At 40.7% G+C, this 21,158-nt stretch overlaps 1 protein-coding gene across 4 annotated transcripts in view; it reads right to left on the minus strand.

Annotated features, from left to right (window-relative positions):
- Positions 1 to 21,158, minus strand: part of LOC127571043 (5'-AMP-activated protein kinase subunit gamma-2-like) — a 388,107-nt gene that overhangs the window by 9,004 nt on the left and 357,945 nt on the right. For all 4 annotated transcript variants that reach the window (XM_052017046.1, XM_052017048.1, XM_052017047.1 and 1 more), the window contains 6 exons: positions 14,143 to 14,188; positions 9,150 to 9,204; positions 8,151 to 8,277; positions 6,527 to 6,692; positions 3,753 to 3,790; positions 647 to 793 (listed from right to left, as the gene is read on the minus strand). In XM_052017046.1, the coding sequence (XP_051873006.1) occupies positions 647 to 793; positions 3,753 to 3,790; positions 6,527 to 6,692; positions 8,151 to 8,277; positions 9,150 to 9,204; positions 14,143 to 14,188 (579 nt within the window). The remainder of the gene's footprint in view (positions 1 to 646; positions 794 to 3,752; positions 3,791 to 6,526; positions 6,693 to 8,150; positions 8,278 to 9,149; positions 9,205 to 14,142; positions 14,189 to 21,158) is intronic.

Consider the following 21,158-nt stretch of genomic DNA (forward strand, 5'->3'; position numbering starts at 1 on the left):
CTGTAGAACTGCTGAACAGATGGTAGAACTGTACAAGTTGTTGGTGAGACCGCACTTGGAGTATTGTGTGAAGTTCTGGTCACCCAGCTATAGGAAGGATGTCATTAAGCTGGAAAGGGTGCAGAAAAGATTCACAAGGATGTTAACAGGATGAGAGGACTTGAATTATAAGGAGAGGCTAGATAGGCTAGAGCTTCTTTCCCTGGAGAGTTAGGAGGCTGAAGGGTGATCTTATAGAGGTTTATAAAATCATGAGGGTCATAGATAAGGTGAATGGTCACAGTCTTTTTCCCAGGGTAGGGGAGCCTAAAACTAGAGGGCATAGGTTTAAGGTGAGAGGGGAAAGATTTAAAAAGGGACCTGAGGGGCAACTTTATCCCCACACAATGGATAGTGGTTATATGGAACAAGCTGTCAGAGGAAGCTATAGAGGTGGGTACAGTTACAACATTCAAGACATCTGGCAGGTACATGGATAAGGAAGGTTTAGAGGTATATGGGATAAACGCAGGCAAATGGAACTAGCTCAGGTAGACAACTTGGTTGGCATGGACCAGTTGGTCTGAAGGGCCTATCTCTGTGCTGTATATGGCTGTATGAATGAACCATTTCTATGCTGTGAACACAATACAAAATATGCCCTTACCTCAGCTTTAACTATTCTGTCCACTGTTGTCTCCAGTGCTTCCAGCCTGTGACACTTCACAACCCCTTCAAAATACTGTGAGCGGTGCCGTAGTGCCTGGGTTACGGTGATGTCCAGATTATTGTACGTCTTTTCAGCAGCAAGATTCTGAGCATGGCAGGAAAAAAAAACTCCATTAATAGGCAATGTTTATGTTTTTACTTTGCTTTCAGATAAATGAAGCTCATATCTTTTTAGCTGGCTTATATTTAGATCCTTTCAATAACTTTTTCTTAATTTGGTTAAAACCCACATTCAGACTTCGGGTGACATCTTCTGAAAGTAAAGTAATGCTCAGCAGATTAAAACAAACTGGAATGGTAGTTATCAGTAGTCTTTTTTTAAGCCATTTACAATTACAAATTTAGAGATTAATAAGCATCTAAAACTCCGCAGAAAATAGAACGCTTAAAGGAATTAATGTAGATAGGAACAAATAAACTGAATGACATTGACCAGGATTTTCCTTTCGTCCCCTGGTTGTTGAGCGATGTCGTGAAATTATTGATGAATTTGCTAATCAAATTGGGCCTCATTTAATTAGGCCTCAGCAGACCCGCCATTCTAGTCTCCTTTTTTCCCCCTCCACATACCACATTCAAATTACTCATATATCATATTCTAAAATGTTAACCTTATCCCAAATGTTTACTTCCCAAGAACTTCCTTTAACTATTTGTGTTATTAATGTTCTACTGAGGGATTCATCACAAAGGTAGCCCTGTTGAAGAATTTGGTCAGAACTTTGGATAAAACTATTTTATTGCTGGGGAAATTGTTCATGACTAATCCAGACCACAATAGTGGTACTTAGCTACTAATCTATGATTCCTTTAAGCTCACTGCATATATAGGAAAATCAAGGTAATAGTAGTGAGTGTAGTAGCTGTAGTGAGTGAGGTCAGAGGGTAGTTGTAACTAACTGAAAATTTCAAATTATTTTAAACAAAACATTTTGAGAGGGAATACACTGCACACATGTAGTGTATTTGAAAATCACTGGTAACATTAGTCAAATGATAATACATCACATAAAACTGCAATAATTGGGCAAGTTCCTCAAAAATAAATTCCTAGTGTTACTTAGTAATGGTGGTCAGTTAAGTCGAGGATAGTCAAGTTCTGATAATTTCTGTAGTGTATGTCTACAGTCAACTAATTTGAAGCAATTTCTGTATTTCTTTTAAAAATTACCTTCAATTCAGATTAAACCACAAATAGAAAAGAGTAATTTTTTCTGCAGCTCCAAATAGAGCTAAGACAATTTGAACTAAGAATGTGCTCCTGTTGTTAAGCTAATTAGTATTTTATATTATAGATGTTAAAAGAACCAATGAGTACTGTGCTGCATATAGTGACAAGTAGGCATGAGGCAAGAGTGATGGGATCATAAGATGGATTGGAGTAATCAACTTCACTCGTTTATTCAATGGTTCATACCCATTTCTGCTTCAGATGCATATTGCTCTATTTCCTCATAAATACATAGGCTTCTAAAATTATTGTTATCAACTCAGATGGGTCTCAATTCCCCAAGCATCTACCAGCAATGTCAGGAGTGTGCTGGAATAGTTTCCAGTCCTCTGGGTGAATAAAGCCCTAATGATGCTCAAGCAGCTCCACACTATCCGGCTTTTGTTTTGATTAGGACGCCACTTATCAGCAGCACACCGTGGGTGCACTGTGTATCCTCTGCAAAATTAATGACGACAACTCGCCTGAGCCTCTTTAATGGCACCTTCCAAAGTGTGACCTCCATTAGATGCATGGGAGAGTTCCTTTCCATTACACACGCCATGCTGATACAAATATCTCACCATTCCTTCAGGATGAATTAATTGAAATCACGGGTACTCCCACCCAACAATACTGTGGTAGTAAGTTCACCAGAAAGTAGTTCAAGGAGGCAACCCACCACCACCTTTCTCAAAAGGCAGTACAGGATGGGCAGTAAATGATGTCAAACCTGCAACACCCATGAATGCATTAAAAAACAAATTCTTTCCAGATCTTCTTGTTTGGATGGTGAGGCTTGTCTTGCTTCTTCTCAATCATTCCAACTCCCTCTTCAAATTCCCTTACCTCAGCACATGCATGCAACAACCGGGTTCCCCACCCAGCTTCTGAGTTGGACATATTGGTATACTCTGAGCAACAGTGCTGGTTTGCTATAGTCTGAAACAAAAAATGCTGGGAAATGGGATGTATCGTGCTTTTCCGTAATACAAAGTCACACCATCTGTGCGTGGCATCAAGAACTGCAAGTTGAAAAAACGTTGTTATTTATTTACTTTTTTCCTCACATAAATTCTGTTGAAGTGAATTTTATTCTGTATCACAAATTTTTGGGTAGTAATTTGTGAATTTTGTAAGCGCAAATTTCTGTAACCTGAATGGTCATAATGCGGGTGTTGCCTGTATTCAGCATGTCAGGAAGCATTCGTGGAAAGAGGAACACAGAATTACTGGTCAAGTTAAATATCTTCTATCAGAATGGATACTGTTTAACCTTCTGATCATTTCCTGCATGTGCTGTTTTTATTTCGGATTTCCAGTATATACTGTGATTCCCCCCCCGCCCCCCCACTTTTCAATGCCAATGTCCAACATTTATCACGTGGGATTTCTGTATTTTTAAGAGAATTAACTTGTATTTTAGTATTCATGTTCTACAATCTTATAATGGGATGACCGAAACTGAAATTGTGGATTATTGGTAATTGTAAGTAGAGCTTGTGTCCTATCAAACTAAACCTCAGCATTTGAGTTTTGAAATCTATTGTCCAATACTATTTTAATCAAGAGCTCACATATCACCATGGACACAAAGTAAACTACAGGAGTCACCTCTAAATAATAAAGATTGCAGGCACATAATGATTATTACATTGAAGGTCAGAACTAAGGATGCAACACAGCTATCACCTGACAATGTGTCGCAGTCAATATGATTAATTAATACATTCAGAATGACAACGTGATTAATAGCTGCAGTTAAAGATGCATACAAGAATTTAATCTACCATACCACAACGACAATGTGAAATATAAAAAGAGCTGTACTTACTATAACATCAAATTTGGAATAAATATCTACAACCTTCCCTGTAAAAGAAAGATAAATTAGTTGAAATGATTGATGCAAAGACCACAGAATTCTCATTTTTCTGTGAAAAATCTCCCAAGTCACCAATGCGGATCCACTATCTCCAAGTTTAGTCATTGAGCCAACGCCCCTCATGCTTTAAGATGGTTTTGCTGCACATCCATCAAACAATTAGTTATGTTTCTCAAATCAATTCTGACACAAGTAAATATTAATCAACAAATACACATAGTTTTGAAGGAGCAATAAAACTTAAGAGTCAATGGTCTGTGTTATACAAGTATTACTTCTGTTTATGGCACTGATTAGTTTTATTGGATGCTCAAAGCATCTTTTTTTTTGAAAAACGTGTCAATTCACCTACAGGTTATACCCTTCCCTCATATAAATAAGGCCTCAATACTGTTGGCCTGCAGAGGATGCTGATATTGGTTTGCTCATCAGAAACCAGACTCCCAAAACAGACACTCTCTTCCTATCTCTATCACGGACACAGAATAGAAGATTCAAGGATGTTCAAAGCATACTTGGAAAAAAATTCTAACATCCCCATTGACTCTTGAGAATCCTTAGCCAAAAGTACAGAAGGAGCATTCCAGATGGTACCAAGAACTTGGGTCCATGTGTGGGAGCACAGTGAAAATGACAGAAGGCGTGCACCACCTTACCAAATTACACCCCCCCCCCACCCCCCCCCCCCCCCCCCCCCCCCCCCCCACCTCTTGCATCATGTGTAGCAGAGTCTGCAAGTCCTATATTGTCCTCAGCAGTCACCCACAACCCACAAAACCAAGGATGGAAGCACATCATCCTCAATTCTGAGAGATTGCTTATGGAGATACTTTCCTGGAAGGAATCAACCAGCCTTCACTTGGCAACTCAGAGCAGGTTATTTAACTGAACACAATCACTGAAAACCTCACTGTGGCTATACAGAGTTTTGGAGCTGAAGCAGTAAAATGCGATGTGGAAAGAATTACTAATCTGTTTTCAAACAATGTAAAAGGCTAGATGCAAACAAATGTCTCAAGTCGTACTTAAGCAGTCATTTCAAAATGCAAGTTTGAACAGAAGTTTTAATTCTGCACCAAATGGGAACATGCTTACAGAAATTTAGCATAGTTCAGATTTATCCATATTTAAACATTTCTACCGTCTCAAGCAAAACTTCCTCCTCTGAATTCTTCAAAATTTATCATTAAGGATCCCCACCATCCGGGTCATTGCCCTCTTCTCACTGCTACTGTCAGGCAGGAGGTACAGAAGCCTGAAGTCCCACGCCACCAGGTTCAGGAACAGCTTCTTTCTTCCAACCATCAGATTTCTTGAACTTGACCTGCACAACCCGAGCCCTACCTCAGCGATGAAACACTACGCACCACCTTTTGAGCTACCATGGAATTGTCTCCAATTGCGTCTTTTTTGTTTGCATTAAGGTCTTGTTTTTGCAGTTTTTTTTTCCTCTCTCTCTTCACTGTCTTGTATAATTTACATTCTGTGCATTGTCTGTACCTATAGGCCTGTGATACTGCTACAAACAAGTTTTTTCCATTGTACCTTTACCTTGCTGTACTTTTGCACCTGACAATAAAATACTTTAAAATTTCCTCAATTACATTTTTCTTCTTGAATCCTTAATTTGTTAAGTTTTTAACAATTTTATATGTTACTCAATCTTAAGTTTAACTTAGCTTTTCTGCTTTAAATATTTATTTGGAGCAATATAACACAATAATGAAACAAAAGTGAAAATCCTGATGTTCTATTCAAACATTGCAGGTCAAGATCCAACTGGCAGTGTCAAACACAACAAATGATTCTTTACAATGGTATTGATGAAGAGTTCAATTTGACCTCAACAGCTCAGGAAGAAAATGCAGTGGATGGTGCCAAGCCGAATACAGACTAAAGATGGTCTTGTTCCATTCCTGAATTATATACAAGCAAGATTGTATTGGGCTCCAGTCTTTCCACAAGAGCCTGCCAAGGTTCTTGCTTCAGATTAGCATCTAATGACCTGGTTAAAACTGGAAGGACAAGGTTCAATCTGCAGTTGAATACCCCACTGGTTTTGACGTAGAACAGTACAGCACAGGAACAGGCCCTTCGGCCCACAACTTGCTAGACTGAAACAGGGGAGATACTGCAGGGCAGTGAGTAGAGCCATCAATGAGGAGCCAGAATCTATTCTCATTCAATATCCACTTCAAACAAAATTTCCAACATGATCTCTTGGTTAATATTGAACTGTTACAAGGAATAGTTACTCTTCAAGTACGACAATGGGCATGCTACACTTACAAAGGACATTCTAAATCATGCCGATACAAGCAGGATTCATAGATGTAGCTCCAAATATCATAAAAATCAAAAAAAGTAGAAACAAAACAAAATGCCGTAAATATGGAGATAACATCTGCATCTATAAAGGAAAAAATAACTTGCTTCTTTGTAAGAGTTGCAAGTTGTTCTTCAGAACCAAAGGGATGCATGACCTTTCATCATAAATGGAAATTCAAAGAAGCCTGAAACAACAATTTTGTTCCTCTTGCCACAAGACACCACCTGACCTGCTGAGTATTTCCAGACTTACAACCTCCATAATATTTAGCTTTTCTGAAAGCTAACTTGTTGGTCTGTGTAAACTACCACAGACCCTGGCAAATACCGGTTTTGTTCACCACCGGCATTCATCATTGGCAGAGCCCAAAGTCTGAAAAAGATCGAACACTAACCTGACTCATCCACGACAGGCAATGCAGAACTCTCCTGTCTACAAATATACTCAGGGCCTTGTATATAGGACGTGTTTGGATGGATAAAGGCAATATTAAGGTACGTTCCTATTCCAAGTTCCTCCAGTGTTTTCTTCATAAAGGCAGGCTTTGGCATCTCAGAGACCTACAGGGGAATGAAAGAAAATTTTACAGCCCCAAAATTCATTTTCTATTTCAATGCTCTTTCCACAGATGGACCAAATTAGGAATCTCCGATGAACTGTGTTAACACTTACTTATTGCAAGGTAGTGACTGAAATTGTTTTTTTCCCTTACTAAGAGGAGAAATAACAATTGGACAATTCTTTTGGCTTTGGGATAATCAACATCTTCAAGCTTGCAACATTTTACCTCAGAAAATTTCAGTAATATCTGGGATGTCCACAAGGTAAGAGAGACAAAAGTTGAAGACAATGGCTCAACACACAGCTTTTTCAATGACAATGAAAAATACAGTGATACAGAAAGCAAAAATGCTGATCTGATCTCTGGTGGACTTCTGAAATCCCTGCCCATGTAGGATAGCAAAGTAAAATGTCCTGCAAAAGAAAAGGTTTACAAGGATGTTGCCAGGGCGAGAGGGCCTGAGATGGAGGAAGAGGCTGGCTAGGCTAGGTCTGTATTCCTTGGAGCGCAGGAAAATGAGGGGTGTTCTCAGAGGTTCATAAAATCATAAGGGGCATAGATAAGGTGGATGGTAGCAGTCTTTTCCCCAGGGTATGGGAGTCCAAAACTCGGGGGCATAGAGTTAGGGTGAGGGGGAAAGATTTAAAAGGGACTTGAGGGGCAACTTTTTCCACACAGAGGATGGTGAGTATATGGAACGAGCTGCCAGAGGAAGTGGTTGAGGCAGGTACAATAGTGTCATTTAAGAAGCACTTGGATAGGTACATGGAGGGGCGGGGCTTAGGGGGATATGGGCCGAATGCAGGAAGTTGGGACTAGATGGGTGGGCACCATGGTTGGCATGGACTGGTTGGGCCAAAGGGCCTGTATCTGTGCTGTATTGCTCTACGACTCTAAAAGTAATTTGTAGGTGATAAAATAAAAATTGAGAAAGGAATCAAGGAAGCCAGGCATGGAGTAGGTGCAGTTAATCCTCTTAACATGAGCAAAGAAATAAGGTCATTTTCAACTGGCAGCACGGTAGTGTAGCGGTTAGTGTAACACTATTACAGCGCCAGTGACCCGGGTTCAATTCCGGCCATTGTCTGTAAGGAGTTTGTACATTCTCCCCGTGTCTGCGTGGGTTTCCTCCGGGTGCTCCGGTTTTCTCCCACATTCCAAAGATGTACGGGTTAGGAGCTGTGGGCATGCTATGTTAGCGACGGAAAGAGTGGCAACACTTGTGGGCTGCCCCCAGCACACTCTCAGTAATGCAAAAAGATGCATTTCACTGTGTGTTTCAATGTACATGTGACTAATAAATAAATATCTTCATATCTTGGACTATAAAACACAGTTGAAATATGATTTGGTAAACTATTTCATCAATATTGAATGCACAAAAGCATCGGGAAAAATCCTTCACTGACACACCAATTTCCAGTCAAGTGATGAAGTTTCAGAAGGTAATACTTACAAAAAGCTGCAAGAACTTTAGAATCCTTTTATGAGTGAGGATATAAAGTGCATTTCCACTGACGGGGTCGATTACGGGCAACCGATGGATTTTGTTCTTAATGAGCGAATACACTGCATCGAAAAGGCTGGAAGAACAAAGCATTCAAAAGGTGTCACCAGCATGACAAGTTACCGGCAAAGGAGAAATCTCAGTTGTGGCTCAGCCAACATCACTCTCATCTCTTGAATCAGAACCTCGCGGCTTCAAGTTCCACACTGAAGAGCTAAGCACAAGTAATGGGAAAAGATGTCTGATTTAAAACACGATTTGAGAAAGCACCCAAGACTGATCAGACTGATAAGGCAGGATGATTATTGCTACTCACAACTTCCTACTCCTGCACAGCATAAACACCTAAAATCTGGTGCTTTTTGCCTTGTTTGGATAAACCTGATACCAAAATGTATTAACACTTCACTGTTTGTATGATCAACTATACAACGTGTGGTTTTAATTCCAAGGGATTCAAAGGACAAATGAACTTGATAGCAATTCACAGATTGTGTGACAACCTGGTAGCCCACTGGACTAATTCCTAGCAGCTCACCCATGGAGAGTGAAAATGGCAATGTTTCAAGGTCATCAACATTTCATCAGAACTGGGCAGAGGTAAGCAGGTTTCAAAACAAAGGATCAAGAGGAGAGAGAAAAATACCTCAAAACCCTGTTTTGGGCATTGAAGTGGAAAATTCACATAAGCAGCTCGTCGGGCAGAGTACTCAAACTACTAACCAGAAAGCCAAAGCAACATCACATCATGGCAATCAGCTCATAAGCTCCATCCCTTTCAATCTTTTAGCTACTTGCTTGCCAAATCTGATTTAGAGACCAGCTGCAGTTCTCACCCTCCATAGCTCTTCCACTTATTCCACTGGTACAGGCTTAGAGGTTTTACAGACAAAGACAAACAAAACCAACCACATTAGAGCTGCAAATTACGTCAGGTGGTCTACATACCTTGCATCTGGTGTTATGTTCACTAAAGGCTTAAATGTTTCTTGTAAATACAGCTCTGAAGACGGAAAATAAAAGCATTTGTCAGATTCACTGCAGAAACATGTCATGGGTTTCAACAGTTTAGACAGTATCTGTTCATAAATGTACAACCAACACCCTTAAGTTTATTTACTACACTATAAAAGAATTTTGTAAATCGATTCTTTAGCTTTAAGTTCAATAGACATGGACTCACATTCAGACCCCACCAGTCCCACTCAATCCTGGCTTGCCAGATGAAAGCCCATTTTACAAGATATCAATAACGCTATTTCCTGGTGAATGGCAAAAACTAAATGGCCCACAATGGGTTTCCTCCCATGTGACAGTGGCAGCAACAAATGATGAAAGTTCACATCTTGGAGATTGCGTTATTTAGAACCCGGCAGTAGAAATTACACAGAAGCAGGTTAGAAAGGCACACTTTTTTCCTTCACTGTTTTGGTAAGACTGATTTCCACTGAATTGCTCCTTTACCACCAATGCAGGATTCTGATAAGGAAACAAAATTACATCTTTGGAAGAATGCTGGTTCACCTTAAAATAAGGTGTAGATCCAGCAGAACTCAACTCATATAATAAGCTGCCCAAATACAGTCACTCTTTCTCTGGACATCTCAGAGTTTCAATGCTTCCAATAATAGAGGTAACAGTATAAAATTCTGATATCTTATTGAAACATACAGATCTTGAGAAGGCTTAACAAGATGGATGCTGAAAGGACATTTCTTTCAGAAATCCTGTCAATGGCAGGCAGAAATCCCAGCAGCCTAGTCTTTTGAAAACATGGAAACTGGACCGCGCAATGGAGCCAGGAAAAATTCTTCCAGGACGTCAGTGTACCACAAAACATGGAAAGGGAATGGGTGAGAAAACAGAAGAATGGAGAAGACTGGACTCTCAAAGTTGTGATCAGCTACAATTAACGCTCATACCCGGCATTCTTGGAACAAATTAGATTAACTTGGAACAAATCAGATTAACAGACATCTTAGAACAAAGTTAGGAATGGAAACGTATGGATAATCAAGTGATTTTTCTCCTTAGTTCAGTGAGCAACTGAAGCATCTAGCATGGGACAGATGGGCAAATCCAGATCAAACTACATAGAGCTTGCCAATTTCAGCTGGACCGAAAGATGAAGCACTTTTGCTGCCCTCCCTCCTCGCTGTGCAATTAGCAACTTGTTAAAATGATTATTATTATCCATCAGCTCCAGTACTGAAAGCATGCTTGTGTGGGGACATGTCTAACTGCATACAAGCTCAAAAAATCACATTAGCAACTATTACATTCAGCATTGTAAAATGATCCAAAGCACTTCAAGAGAAAACTGGAAAACAGAATTTAACAACAAAGACAGGAGGAGATATTAGGGCAGTAGTTTAAAGAAGTTTTGTCAGAGAAGGAAAATCAGGTGATAGTGCATTTCCGAGCTTAAGGCAATGGCAATTGAAAAAGCAGGACAACCAGTGGAAGATGTCTAAACTGGGACATGCAAGAGATCAGAATTAGAGTAAAGATTGTGGGCAGGAGAATGACAGAGGACACAGTGAGGGCATGGCCCTGGAGGAATTTGAGAACAAGGAAGAAGCATATTTTAAAACTTAGGTGCTGATATATTTGGAGCCACTCTAGGTCAGCAAGATTTTGGATACCGACATAGTGTTTTTGGACAAGCTCAAGTTAATGAAGACAATATGGGAGGCCAGCTAAAAGGACATTGGAATAGGCAAGTCCATCTGTACCAAATATATTCATTAATGGGAGTTAGTCATTATGGGAAAGCAGTTAATTATTGAGCATCCCTTTGATAAGGCAGAGGTGAGACCTTTTTTGATTGCACTCACACTGCTGGGATAGAGGATTTTTCCCAGACGATGATGGAACAATGGTGCATTTCCAAATCAAGATGGTGAAGACTTGGGAGCGTTGTGGTGGTATTCCCAGGAACCTGATGCTCTAGTCTTTCTGGGGACTACGGGCTTAGGAGGACACAATGAAAAATTTGTGACAAATTGCTGTTATTGCAGTCATGATATGCCGGTGATGGAGGCAATTAATTTTTAAAGATGGTGCAAGGGGTGTCAATAAAGCAGGTGGCTTCAACCTGGACACCACTGTGTTTTTGAGTGCTCTCTAGAGTGAGATTAAGTAGAACAGAGTTGTATCGGATTATAAAACATAGAAAAGTATAGCACAGCACAGGAACAGGCCCTTCAGCCCACCATCTCTGTGCTGAACACAATGCCAAATTAAACTAATCGCTTCTGCCTGCACATGATTTATAGCCTGCATTCTCTACATATCCACGTGCCTATCTAAAATCCTCGAGCGCCACTATCATATCTGCTTCCACCACTACCCCTGGTGGCCCGTTACAGGCACCCAGCACTCCCTGTAAAAAAAAACTTGCCCCACACAATCTCCTTTAAACTTTCCTCCTCTCAGCTCTAGTATTTGACACTTCTGTCCCTGGAAAAAGATTCTGACCATCTACCCTATCCATACTTCTCATAATTTTATAAACTTCTATCAGGTCTCCTCTCAATCTTCGACACTCCAGATAAAACAATCCAGGTTTGTCCAACCTCTCCTGATAGTGAATATTCTCCAATCCAGGTTAGCATCCTAGCAAACCTCTTCTGCACCCTCTGAAAAGCCTCCCCATCCTTCATGTAATGGGGCGACCAGAACTGCACACAATATAAGTGCAGCCTAACCAAGTAGATGAAAGTAGATGTAGTGTTCTTGGTGCACAGTGGATGCACAGTCAGAATCTGAGCACAGGATCAAATATAAGACTTAAGAATCATTGAACACTACAGCACAATACAGGCCCTTTGGCCCACAATGTTATGCCAACCTTTAAACCTCACCTAAGACTATCTAACCCCTTCCTCCCACATATCCTTCTATTTTAAATTCCTCCATATGCTTATCTAGCAATGTCTTGAATTTGACCAATGTACCTGCCTCCACCACCACCCCAGGCAGCACATTCCATGCCCCAACCACTCTCTGGGTAAAAAAACCTTCCTCTGATATTTCCCTCGAACTTCCCACCCATTACCTTAAAGCCATGCCCCCTTGTATTGAGCATTGGTGACCTGGGTAAGAGGCGCTGCCTGTCCACTCTATCTCTTCCTCTTAATATTTTGTACACCTCTATCATGTCTCCTCTCTTCCTCCTTCTCTCCAAAGAGTAAAGCCCTAGCTCCCTTAGTCTCTCCTCATAATCCATACTCTCTAAACCAGGCAGCATCCTGGTAAATCTCCTCTGCACCCTTTCCAACGCTTCCACATCCTTCCTATAATGAGGCAACCAGAACTGGACACAGTACTCCAAGTGTGGTCTAACCAGAGTTTTGTACAGCTGCATCATTACCTCACGGCTCTTAAACTCGATCCCACGATTATGAAAGCTGACATCCCATAAGCTTTCTTAACTACCGTATCCACCTGTGAGGCAACTTTCAGGGATCTGTGGATATGAACCCCCACTTAAATTGGAAATAACCTAGTTCGTCCTCTGATGGTTGCCAGAACATTAGGATTGATTAAAACTGATTTTGTGGCATTGACAATCTTCCCAATAATTAGTTGGAGGATAATAATGGAACAAAAAAGTGTTGCAGATACTGGAAATCCAAAATAAATGACAGAAAACACAAGTAGTACTCAACAAGTCAGGTAGCATCTATCGAGAGAAAAGTTCATGATTCAGGTTCAACAGTCTTACGTCAAAACCGAAAAAAAAAAGTGACTTCAGTTACAAACCCAGCCAACAACTCCGTCCCTTTACAAGGGAGCAAAGGATGAACCAAACCACTTGCAATGCAGAGCTCATATTTAATCCCAGGAGGATCTCCTGACCAATTATCCCAGTGATGAACCTAAATTTTAATCACATTTCTATCTTTGCAGAAGCTGGTTGACCTGTTGAGTACATCCAACAATCACTGTGTTTATTTAGTTGGAGGAAATTTCTGTTCATCTCAAAATGATCAAAGAGCTTAACAAATTAATAACAGAGGTAGAGCTGAAGTGTCGAAGGTTGAGGGGAGACCTGATAGAAGTTTATAAAATTATGAGAAGCACGGATAAGGTAGCTGGTCAGAATCTTTTTCCAGGGATAGATGTGTCGAATACTAGGGGAGCTGAGAGGAGGAAAGCTTGAAATGCACATAGTGTATAAATTGCCAGTGCTAATGTCAAACTCTGGCATCTTCCAATATCGTTTGAGAAAACAAATGCCCAATTTCAGTCACTTTTCCAATAAGGAAAATTGTTTGTGCAAAAGAAATTACTTAGAAATGGAACACATACAGAGAAAGGGTGGGTTTCAGAAGGATCATACCATACCATTTAAAGCAATACTATGCTGTTCTTCCAAAGATTAAACAATGTTTTTATATCCAACTAAGTGAACAGAGTTTAACTGCTCTGGCAGGGTCAAAGTTTAACTGTTTTCAGGCTATTGGTTATACCACTGGTTTCCTGTTGAAAGTGCAGTTGCTGAGTTTACTCAACAGTTAGAGATTCTGAATTCTTTGTCAACAGAGTACAAATGCAAGTGAAATTCAGAAATGATGGGAATGGCAAGTTAGACAAACTTCTTTTAAACAAGGATAACAAGCAGATTTTAGTTGCATCTTACAGCTTCTTTACAAATGCCACACATTATTGAAGACTGCACGTTATTAAACATCAATAAACTTACAAAACTGTTTCTAAATTAGTTCTTTAGCAGTCCCCATGGTTCTTAAGTAAACTCTGCTCATGCTTGTAGATCTGAACTGGCTTAATTTCAGTGAGGCCAATTGCCAGCTGACTGCAAAGACCCTGGGTTTGAGAAGAGATCACCGTTATTGCTCACACAAGAAGAATGGCTCCTTTATAGGACATATTGGAGAAGAAGAATGGGAGACAAATTAAATTATTTTATTCTTACCTCGCCATGATTCAATCTTATGCTCCTCCAGTTCATAGATTTGTACCTACAATGGAAAAAATAATAGTTTATTACTGAAATATTCTCAAAGGTTCCTATCAACTTATCATTCTCCTACTTGAACAAGAGCATGCCATTGAACTAAGCAGAATCTGTAGAAAATTGGTCACTGGTAGGGCAGTGGGTGAAACAAACAAACCAAAATGATCGGTCCAATCCGGCAGTCATCTGAATTTAAGAAGTCATTGGTGAAGGATAGCTTATGAGGAAAAAAAAAATTCTGTGGTGCTGATGAACAAAATTCCTGTGTTTCAAACACCACATAATTTGGCACCTTTCAAAGAGGCTCTTTAATGTCCAGCATTCATAATGTGACTTTCAGGCAATTGAGTGAGATGTAAAACAGCAGAATTCATATTTAATCATTTGTCAAATTAAAGATCAGGACGTACGCATGGAACTAAGTAAAGCACTGAAATACAATTAAAATTTTTGGGGAATAGGATTCCACACCGGGCAAAGGTTGACTTGCTTCCATGAATTTTGGGGATTGCAAGTTGGCAGTTGAGGTCAATGTAGGATCTGCAGACCCTGCCACATGTAGGACAGGAGGTGGTAAATGGGGCTGGAGGGTGGGTAATTAGGAAATTGGAGTACTCCTTCGGCCATTTTCTGCTGGGCTTGTGTGTACTCTGGAAGGAACTCAAGGTCCTCAGTGCCACCCCAAATGCCCCTTCTCCAATTTGAGCAGCCATGGACCAAGGAATTCCATGAGTCGGTGGGGATGTTTTGCACTCCTTTTTAAAGGAAGCTTCAAGAACATTCTTGCACCGTTCCCCTCTGTCCACCTGCTAATCTCTTGCTGCGATGGAACTCTGAGTATATGTCTGCTTTGGGAGCCTGGTATCAGGCATGCAAATGATGTAGGCCTGCACAATGAAACCAAACTGGGTGTAGTTAGAGCCTCAAAGCTGGGACATTGGCTGGGGAGAGGACTCATTAGGATGTTTATCCTTTGAATGGATTTAGAACATTTTGTGCAAACAGCATCGATGGTACTTCCCAGACCAACGTCCCAGCACGGAGGCCGTAATTATAGTTGGTTGTGTCCACTGGGCAGACCATGTTGTTTGTAGGTGGCACAGTGATGTGGCTAATAGAGCTTCTGCCTCACAGCTCCAGCCACCTGCATTCAGTCCAGATCTCTGATGCAGTTTGCACATTCTTCCTGTGACCACGTGGGCTCCCCCCCACCTCACCCACCCCTCCTACCCCACCCCCACCCCACCCCCCCAATTCCCTCTCCCATCCCAAAGAGGTGCTGGTAGGTTGATTGGCCACTGTAGATTACCCTTTGATTTTGTCACTTATATACACTAAAGGAGAGTCAATGGTCATGTGAGAGAGAATACACAGCAAAGATACAGGGAAATGAGGGGAAATGGGATTGACTGAATAGCTCTGTTGGAAGCTGGCAAGGACCTGAGGGGGCTGAATCCTGTGTAATAACAAGCAAGTAACTTTCATTTTAAACTTTGTACATAACAAATAAAACAGCAGCTGGCCAGTATTCCTGACCTCAGCTTCTTGTTCCAGTTATTAAGCAGCCAAGAACACCCGAGGCTAGCAACCAAGCATTTTACTCACAAAACAGAATGTTTTGCAATTCCAGGTGTTTCTGTAACTCAACTGCCACTGTAAGCTGCTCTTTGTGGAAGTGAATCTGTGGGGAGTTGATGAGAATGTGGGAAGAATAGGTTACAGGGCAGTGAGGACTCAAGAGACCACAGTTGCTGGAATCTGGAGCAATACCCAAAAAGCTGGAAGAATCCAGTGGGTCAGGCAACATCTATGGAGGAAAATGGACAGTCGACGTTTTGGGTTGAGATCCTTCATCTGGACTGCTCCCCCCCACCCCGTGATTTCTGCTGCTCTTCGACCTCCACTCCAAGATGGAGGGTCTTGACCCGAAACGTCAACTGTCCATTTCCCTCCATAGATGCTGCCTGACCTGCTGAGTTCCTCCAGCCTTTTTGTGTGCGCTACAGGTGAATGGGATTGCTTTGTGAGCCAACAATGGGCCAAATGTCCCTTCTACAGTCATATAGAAACATGGTAAATGCTTGACACCAGGCTTTAAAATACACATCCTATTCAGAGTTCTGTCAAGGGAACGGATTACCCAGGAGACCCAAGAAAAGATTCAAGGATATGCTCAGAGCCTTTGACTCTAGAGTATCTCTGGCTCACAACAGCTCAAAGTGGAGGTACAGCATTTGGTCTGGCACCAAGAACCTCCAGTACATGAGTCAGAAGCACACAGAGGTCACAAGAAGAAGTGCAATACCTCACAACGTGCAGCTTAAAGATCAGTGTTGGAGCAAAGGATTTCATTTCATTAGGCACAGGCACCAGTACTGGAGAAAAACAGCTGTTATCTGGCACAGGCTTCACCTGAATCGAGCTGGGACCAGTTTCTTAATAAATTAAAATAACAAGGACTGTATACAAGGTTTAAAATTAAAAGTAGTTGGGAGAGAGGTTGGTAATCAGGTGAGGAGATCTTAAGAAGTTAGAAAGCACAAGACAGTAGCTCAGGGCAATGAAATGGATAATGGTAACAGAATCTAGTTTACAAACATAGTCAGCAACAGACCAAGTGCCGAAGAAATGGGATTATTAGCTTGAAACATGGTGGGCTAAAATGCCCGTTTCATAATTCAATTATGGAAAAATGGTCAAATGACAAAATTTAAGCCCTTTATCTAAATGCATGCACCATTAGGAACAAAATGGACAAATTGATAGCACAAGTAGAAGAATGATCTAATTGTAATTACATCTCTGTAATACCTAAGGGGACTAAGGCAGAAAGCTGGAAAGTTGGGCGGAGCAGTGGCAGATGGAATTTAATCCAGACAAGTGTGAGGTAATGAACTTTGGGAGGTCAAATTCTGCTCGGACATACAGAGTAAAGTTAGAGACCTGGAACTAGAGGGCACAGGTTTAATGTGAGAGGGGAGACATTTTAAGGAGATCTGAGGAGAAAGTTTTTTCCACACAGAGGGTGTTTGAATATCTGGAAGGAGCTGCCAGAAGAGGGTGGAGGAGGTAGATACGATTACAATGCTTAGAAGGTACTTGGATAGGTACTTACTAGGAAAGGCATAGAGGGATGCAGGCAAATGGGATTAGTGTAAATAGGCATGGACAAGGAGGGCCAAAAAGGGCCTGTTTCTGTGTTGTACTATAGTGTGATTCTAAGGTTGGGAATAAATATCCCAGGGTTAATTAACTTTTAAAAGAGAGGCAAAATAGAGGAGGGGTAGCCCTGATAATAAAAGATGGGATAAAGCAGCAGACAGAAAGAGTCTTAGCTCAGAAAATCAAACAGCAATAGCAGTGAACAATGGTGGGAATTGGAGATAGGTCCCCAAACAGAAGTGGTAGTATAGTGTAAAGCAAGAAATTAGAGGCACATAGAACATGTGGTAAACAATGATGATGGGCTACATTAAACAACAACTGGGCAATTTAAATGTGCAATAATAGTGTGAAGGATAAATTTAGGATCATCATGGTTGAGGAAACATCTGGTGAACTAGCAATGTAACGAGAAAGAGTTAATTATTAATCCTGTAGTTAAGGGACAGGGAACATAACATGATAGATTTTTATATTAAGACTTAGTTTAGTTTAATCTAAAACCAGGGTGTTAAATTTAGACCAAATTATGAAAGTACAAGGCAGGAACTGGTTATGGCTGATGGGAAACTGCACTGAAAGCTATGACAATAAACAAGCAATGGCTAATATTTAAACAATTAATGCTTTTATGCTGCAGTCTTGCAGAAAGTGGACACAAACATTAATTTTACCAAAACCCTTCATAATTTTAAAACACCTTTAATCTCATCTCCAATGGGAAAAAAAATCCTAAGTTCTCAAAGCCTCCTATAATAATGGTTAATCCTCACTCAGAAATATTCTACAAGGACTGTACTAAATGTTTTCCTTTGTTTTAATATCCTTTATATATCCTTGTATCAAAATGACAGGCAGGCAAGATCTGTTTAGTACATCAAAGGTTTATAACTCCTTGATCCAGTGGCAGCCACATTTTATAAAAAGGCAAAAAATATAAAACCCTTCAGCCAATTAACGAACAAAAAAATCTTCAAATAAAGACCACACCGACGACTGCAGCGAAGAGACTGCAGTTGTTGCGTGGTCTTTATTTGATAGGACCAGCACCCAGAGTTCTAGGCCATTGATCCAGAGATACAAGCTCAAATCTCACCACTGCAGCTGGGGAATTTAAATTCAAAAAATTAAATTAAATCTGCAATTTCAAAATAAAAAGCTTGCCTCAGTAGCAGTAACTGTGAAACTACTGTATCTTCATTAAAATCTCTCCAGTTCAGTAATGTCCTCAGGGAAGGAAATCTGCCATCCTTACCTTGTCTGGTCTACATGCAACTCTAGATACAATAACATGGTTGATTCTTAACTGCTTCCTCATTTCTGGGAGTATTAGAAATGGGTGATAAATGCTGGCCTTGATAGCAGCATCCACATTACATGAACAAACAAACATGCTAACACACACTGGTATTTTACTTACCTTTAGCAAGACCTGATCCCCATCCTTGCCAAAGATTGGTCCAAATGATCCCCAATTGCACACCATGCCCAACTGCTACCCAAGGTCTTGTGTATGTTCAACATTACCTTCTTGTTTTACTATTATAAACCTCCAGGCACAAAAGAGGATTGTTCACTAATAAACCTATCGTTTGTCCATCTTATCTATTTGCACTGTCCTTTCCTTACTCATGCCGCAGGTCATAGAGTTGTACATCACAGAAAACAGGCCCTTCGGCCCAACTTGTCCACGACAACTGGTGTCGCCCAGCGAGCTAGTCCCATTTGTCCACATTTGGCCCTAGCCCTCTAAATCTCTCCCAGCCATGTACTTATCTAGGTGCCTTTTAAGTGTTGCTAATGTGCCCGCCTCAACCACTATTTCTGGCAGCTCATTCCCACCCTGATGTCCCTTTTAAATTTCTCACCTCTGATCTTAAACCTGTTGCCCTCTTGTTTTTAGCTGCCCTTCCCTGGGGAAGAAGACTACGTGCATGCACCTTGTCTGTGCCCCTCATGATCTTATACACCTCTATCAGGTCACCCCTTAATCTCCTACGTTCCAGGGAATATAGTCCTAGTCTACGCAACCTCCCCTTGTAACTCAGGCCCCCAAGTCCAGGCAACATCCTGGTAAATCTTTTCTGCACTCTTCTAGTTTTATAACATCTTTTCTATGACAGAGCAACCAAAACCGTACACAATACTCCAAGTGCAGCCTCATCAATGTAACTGCAACATAACTTCCTCACTCCTATATTCAATGCCCTGACTCATGAAGGCCAGCGTGCCAAACGCCTTCTTCACCACCCTATCTACCTGTGACGCCACTTATAGCAAACTATGTACTTGTACTCCAAGGTCCCTTTGTTCCATAACATTCCCCTGGGCCCTACCATTCACTGTACAAGTCCTCTTCAACCTCTGCTTCTCCACATCACTAAACTCATGCCATTCAGGGTGCATTTCCTTTCTCTATGCTTAATGCAAAAACGTATACTTTTTCCACTATGAACCATATCCTGCCTTGTCCTCTGGTGTCCTTATACAATCTTAATCAGTCTATTATTTAAAACCCAGTCCTTGAACTTCCCTGTATTTTCTGCTGCTGAGATGTTGTCTGCAGAAACGCTTTATACGGTGCTTTAACAGGATTTCTGCTCCATTTACAACAATATGACAATGGAAGAAAGCCAAAGGAAACTTAGGGCCCTGGTGTCATTATTAATGTTGGATATCATCCTCCCAATTTCAAGCATTCAGTCAAGTGTGTAATAAATGAGCAGCAACAACAGACTCTCCTCTGTGCATGCCCTTTTATTCTGCCTCACAATTATCACTCTGTGGGCTGCATTTCACATACTGTAACATGCCATTATTTTTGACATCAATCTCTATTGCTGAAAACACAAGATAGTAGTGGCTACACATTCTTGTCCTGCAAAATTCGGTCTGTTAACCTCGATTCAGTTGCTGCATTGCACATTTAGTGTAGAAATACTGTCCATGTTACTACCTATGCTGGAGTTTATAATTTTTACCAATTTTCTTCCAAAAACTATATAGACAAAATGCAATTCATGAGATAATCAGAAGTACTTTCTCTCAGAGATCATAGAATAAGTGATTTGTTAAGATTTATTGTGTTCAGAAAGATATCAATATCGTTACATTGGGAAACTGATCTGTCAGTCTGAGTGGGTGACAACCACTTTGATGGAGAAACCTTTCAAGAACCAGACCCTAAACAACAAATTAAGCTCTCAGAGTTTCAGAAGCAGGTCTCTGTGACAAAATGCAGAGATCAGTTGAACAAGGGATCACCTGAACGTGGTACAGCATGTAGCCATTATGCTAGATGGGCTATTTCATCTGAAAAATTTCATTTGGGTTTAATTATTCTTATCTACTTTAAAAAACAGATCAGTCTTTTGAAATAAACTTCAGCTCCCCGGTTTAATTTGACCTACCTTCCCCAGGTCTTGTTACTATACATATTGATAAATGGATAAATTCCTTAGTTCTGACAAAAGCAAGACACTTTGACTCGGTATGTCAACGATGTTAACCTCTGAACGCAATGAAAGCATATCTGTGGCAGGCCCAAACTGACAACAGTATCGTTTAGAATGTATGCTGACCGATCCAAGTAGCTAGTGGAACACTCCTGCAATTAATTTCATCAACACTATAAAGTGACAGTCAAAGTAAAACAGTCTAATTTGTAACAGCACATCTGATCAACCCTTTTAAAAGGCAATTGTCACACTTGCTTTCCCACAGCTCTCTGGCACAATTTTCTTTCACACTGAATCTTGAAAATGCTCCTTCATGCAAACTATTAGATCCTGTTGTTCATCTGCCTAGTAAAT

This window comes from Pristis pectinata, chromosome 5 (assembly GCF_009764475.1).
Source record: "Pristis pectinata isolate sPriPec2 chromosome 5, sPriPec2.1.pri, whole genome shotgun sequence".
Taxonomy (NCBI): Eukaryota; Metazoa; Chordata; class Chondrichthyes; order Rhinopristiformes; family Pristidae; genus Pristis; species Pristis pectinata.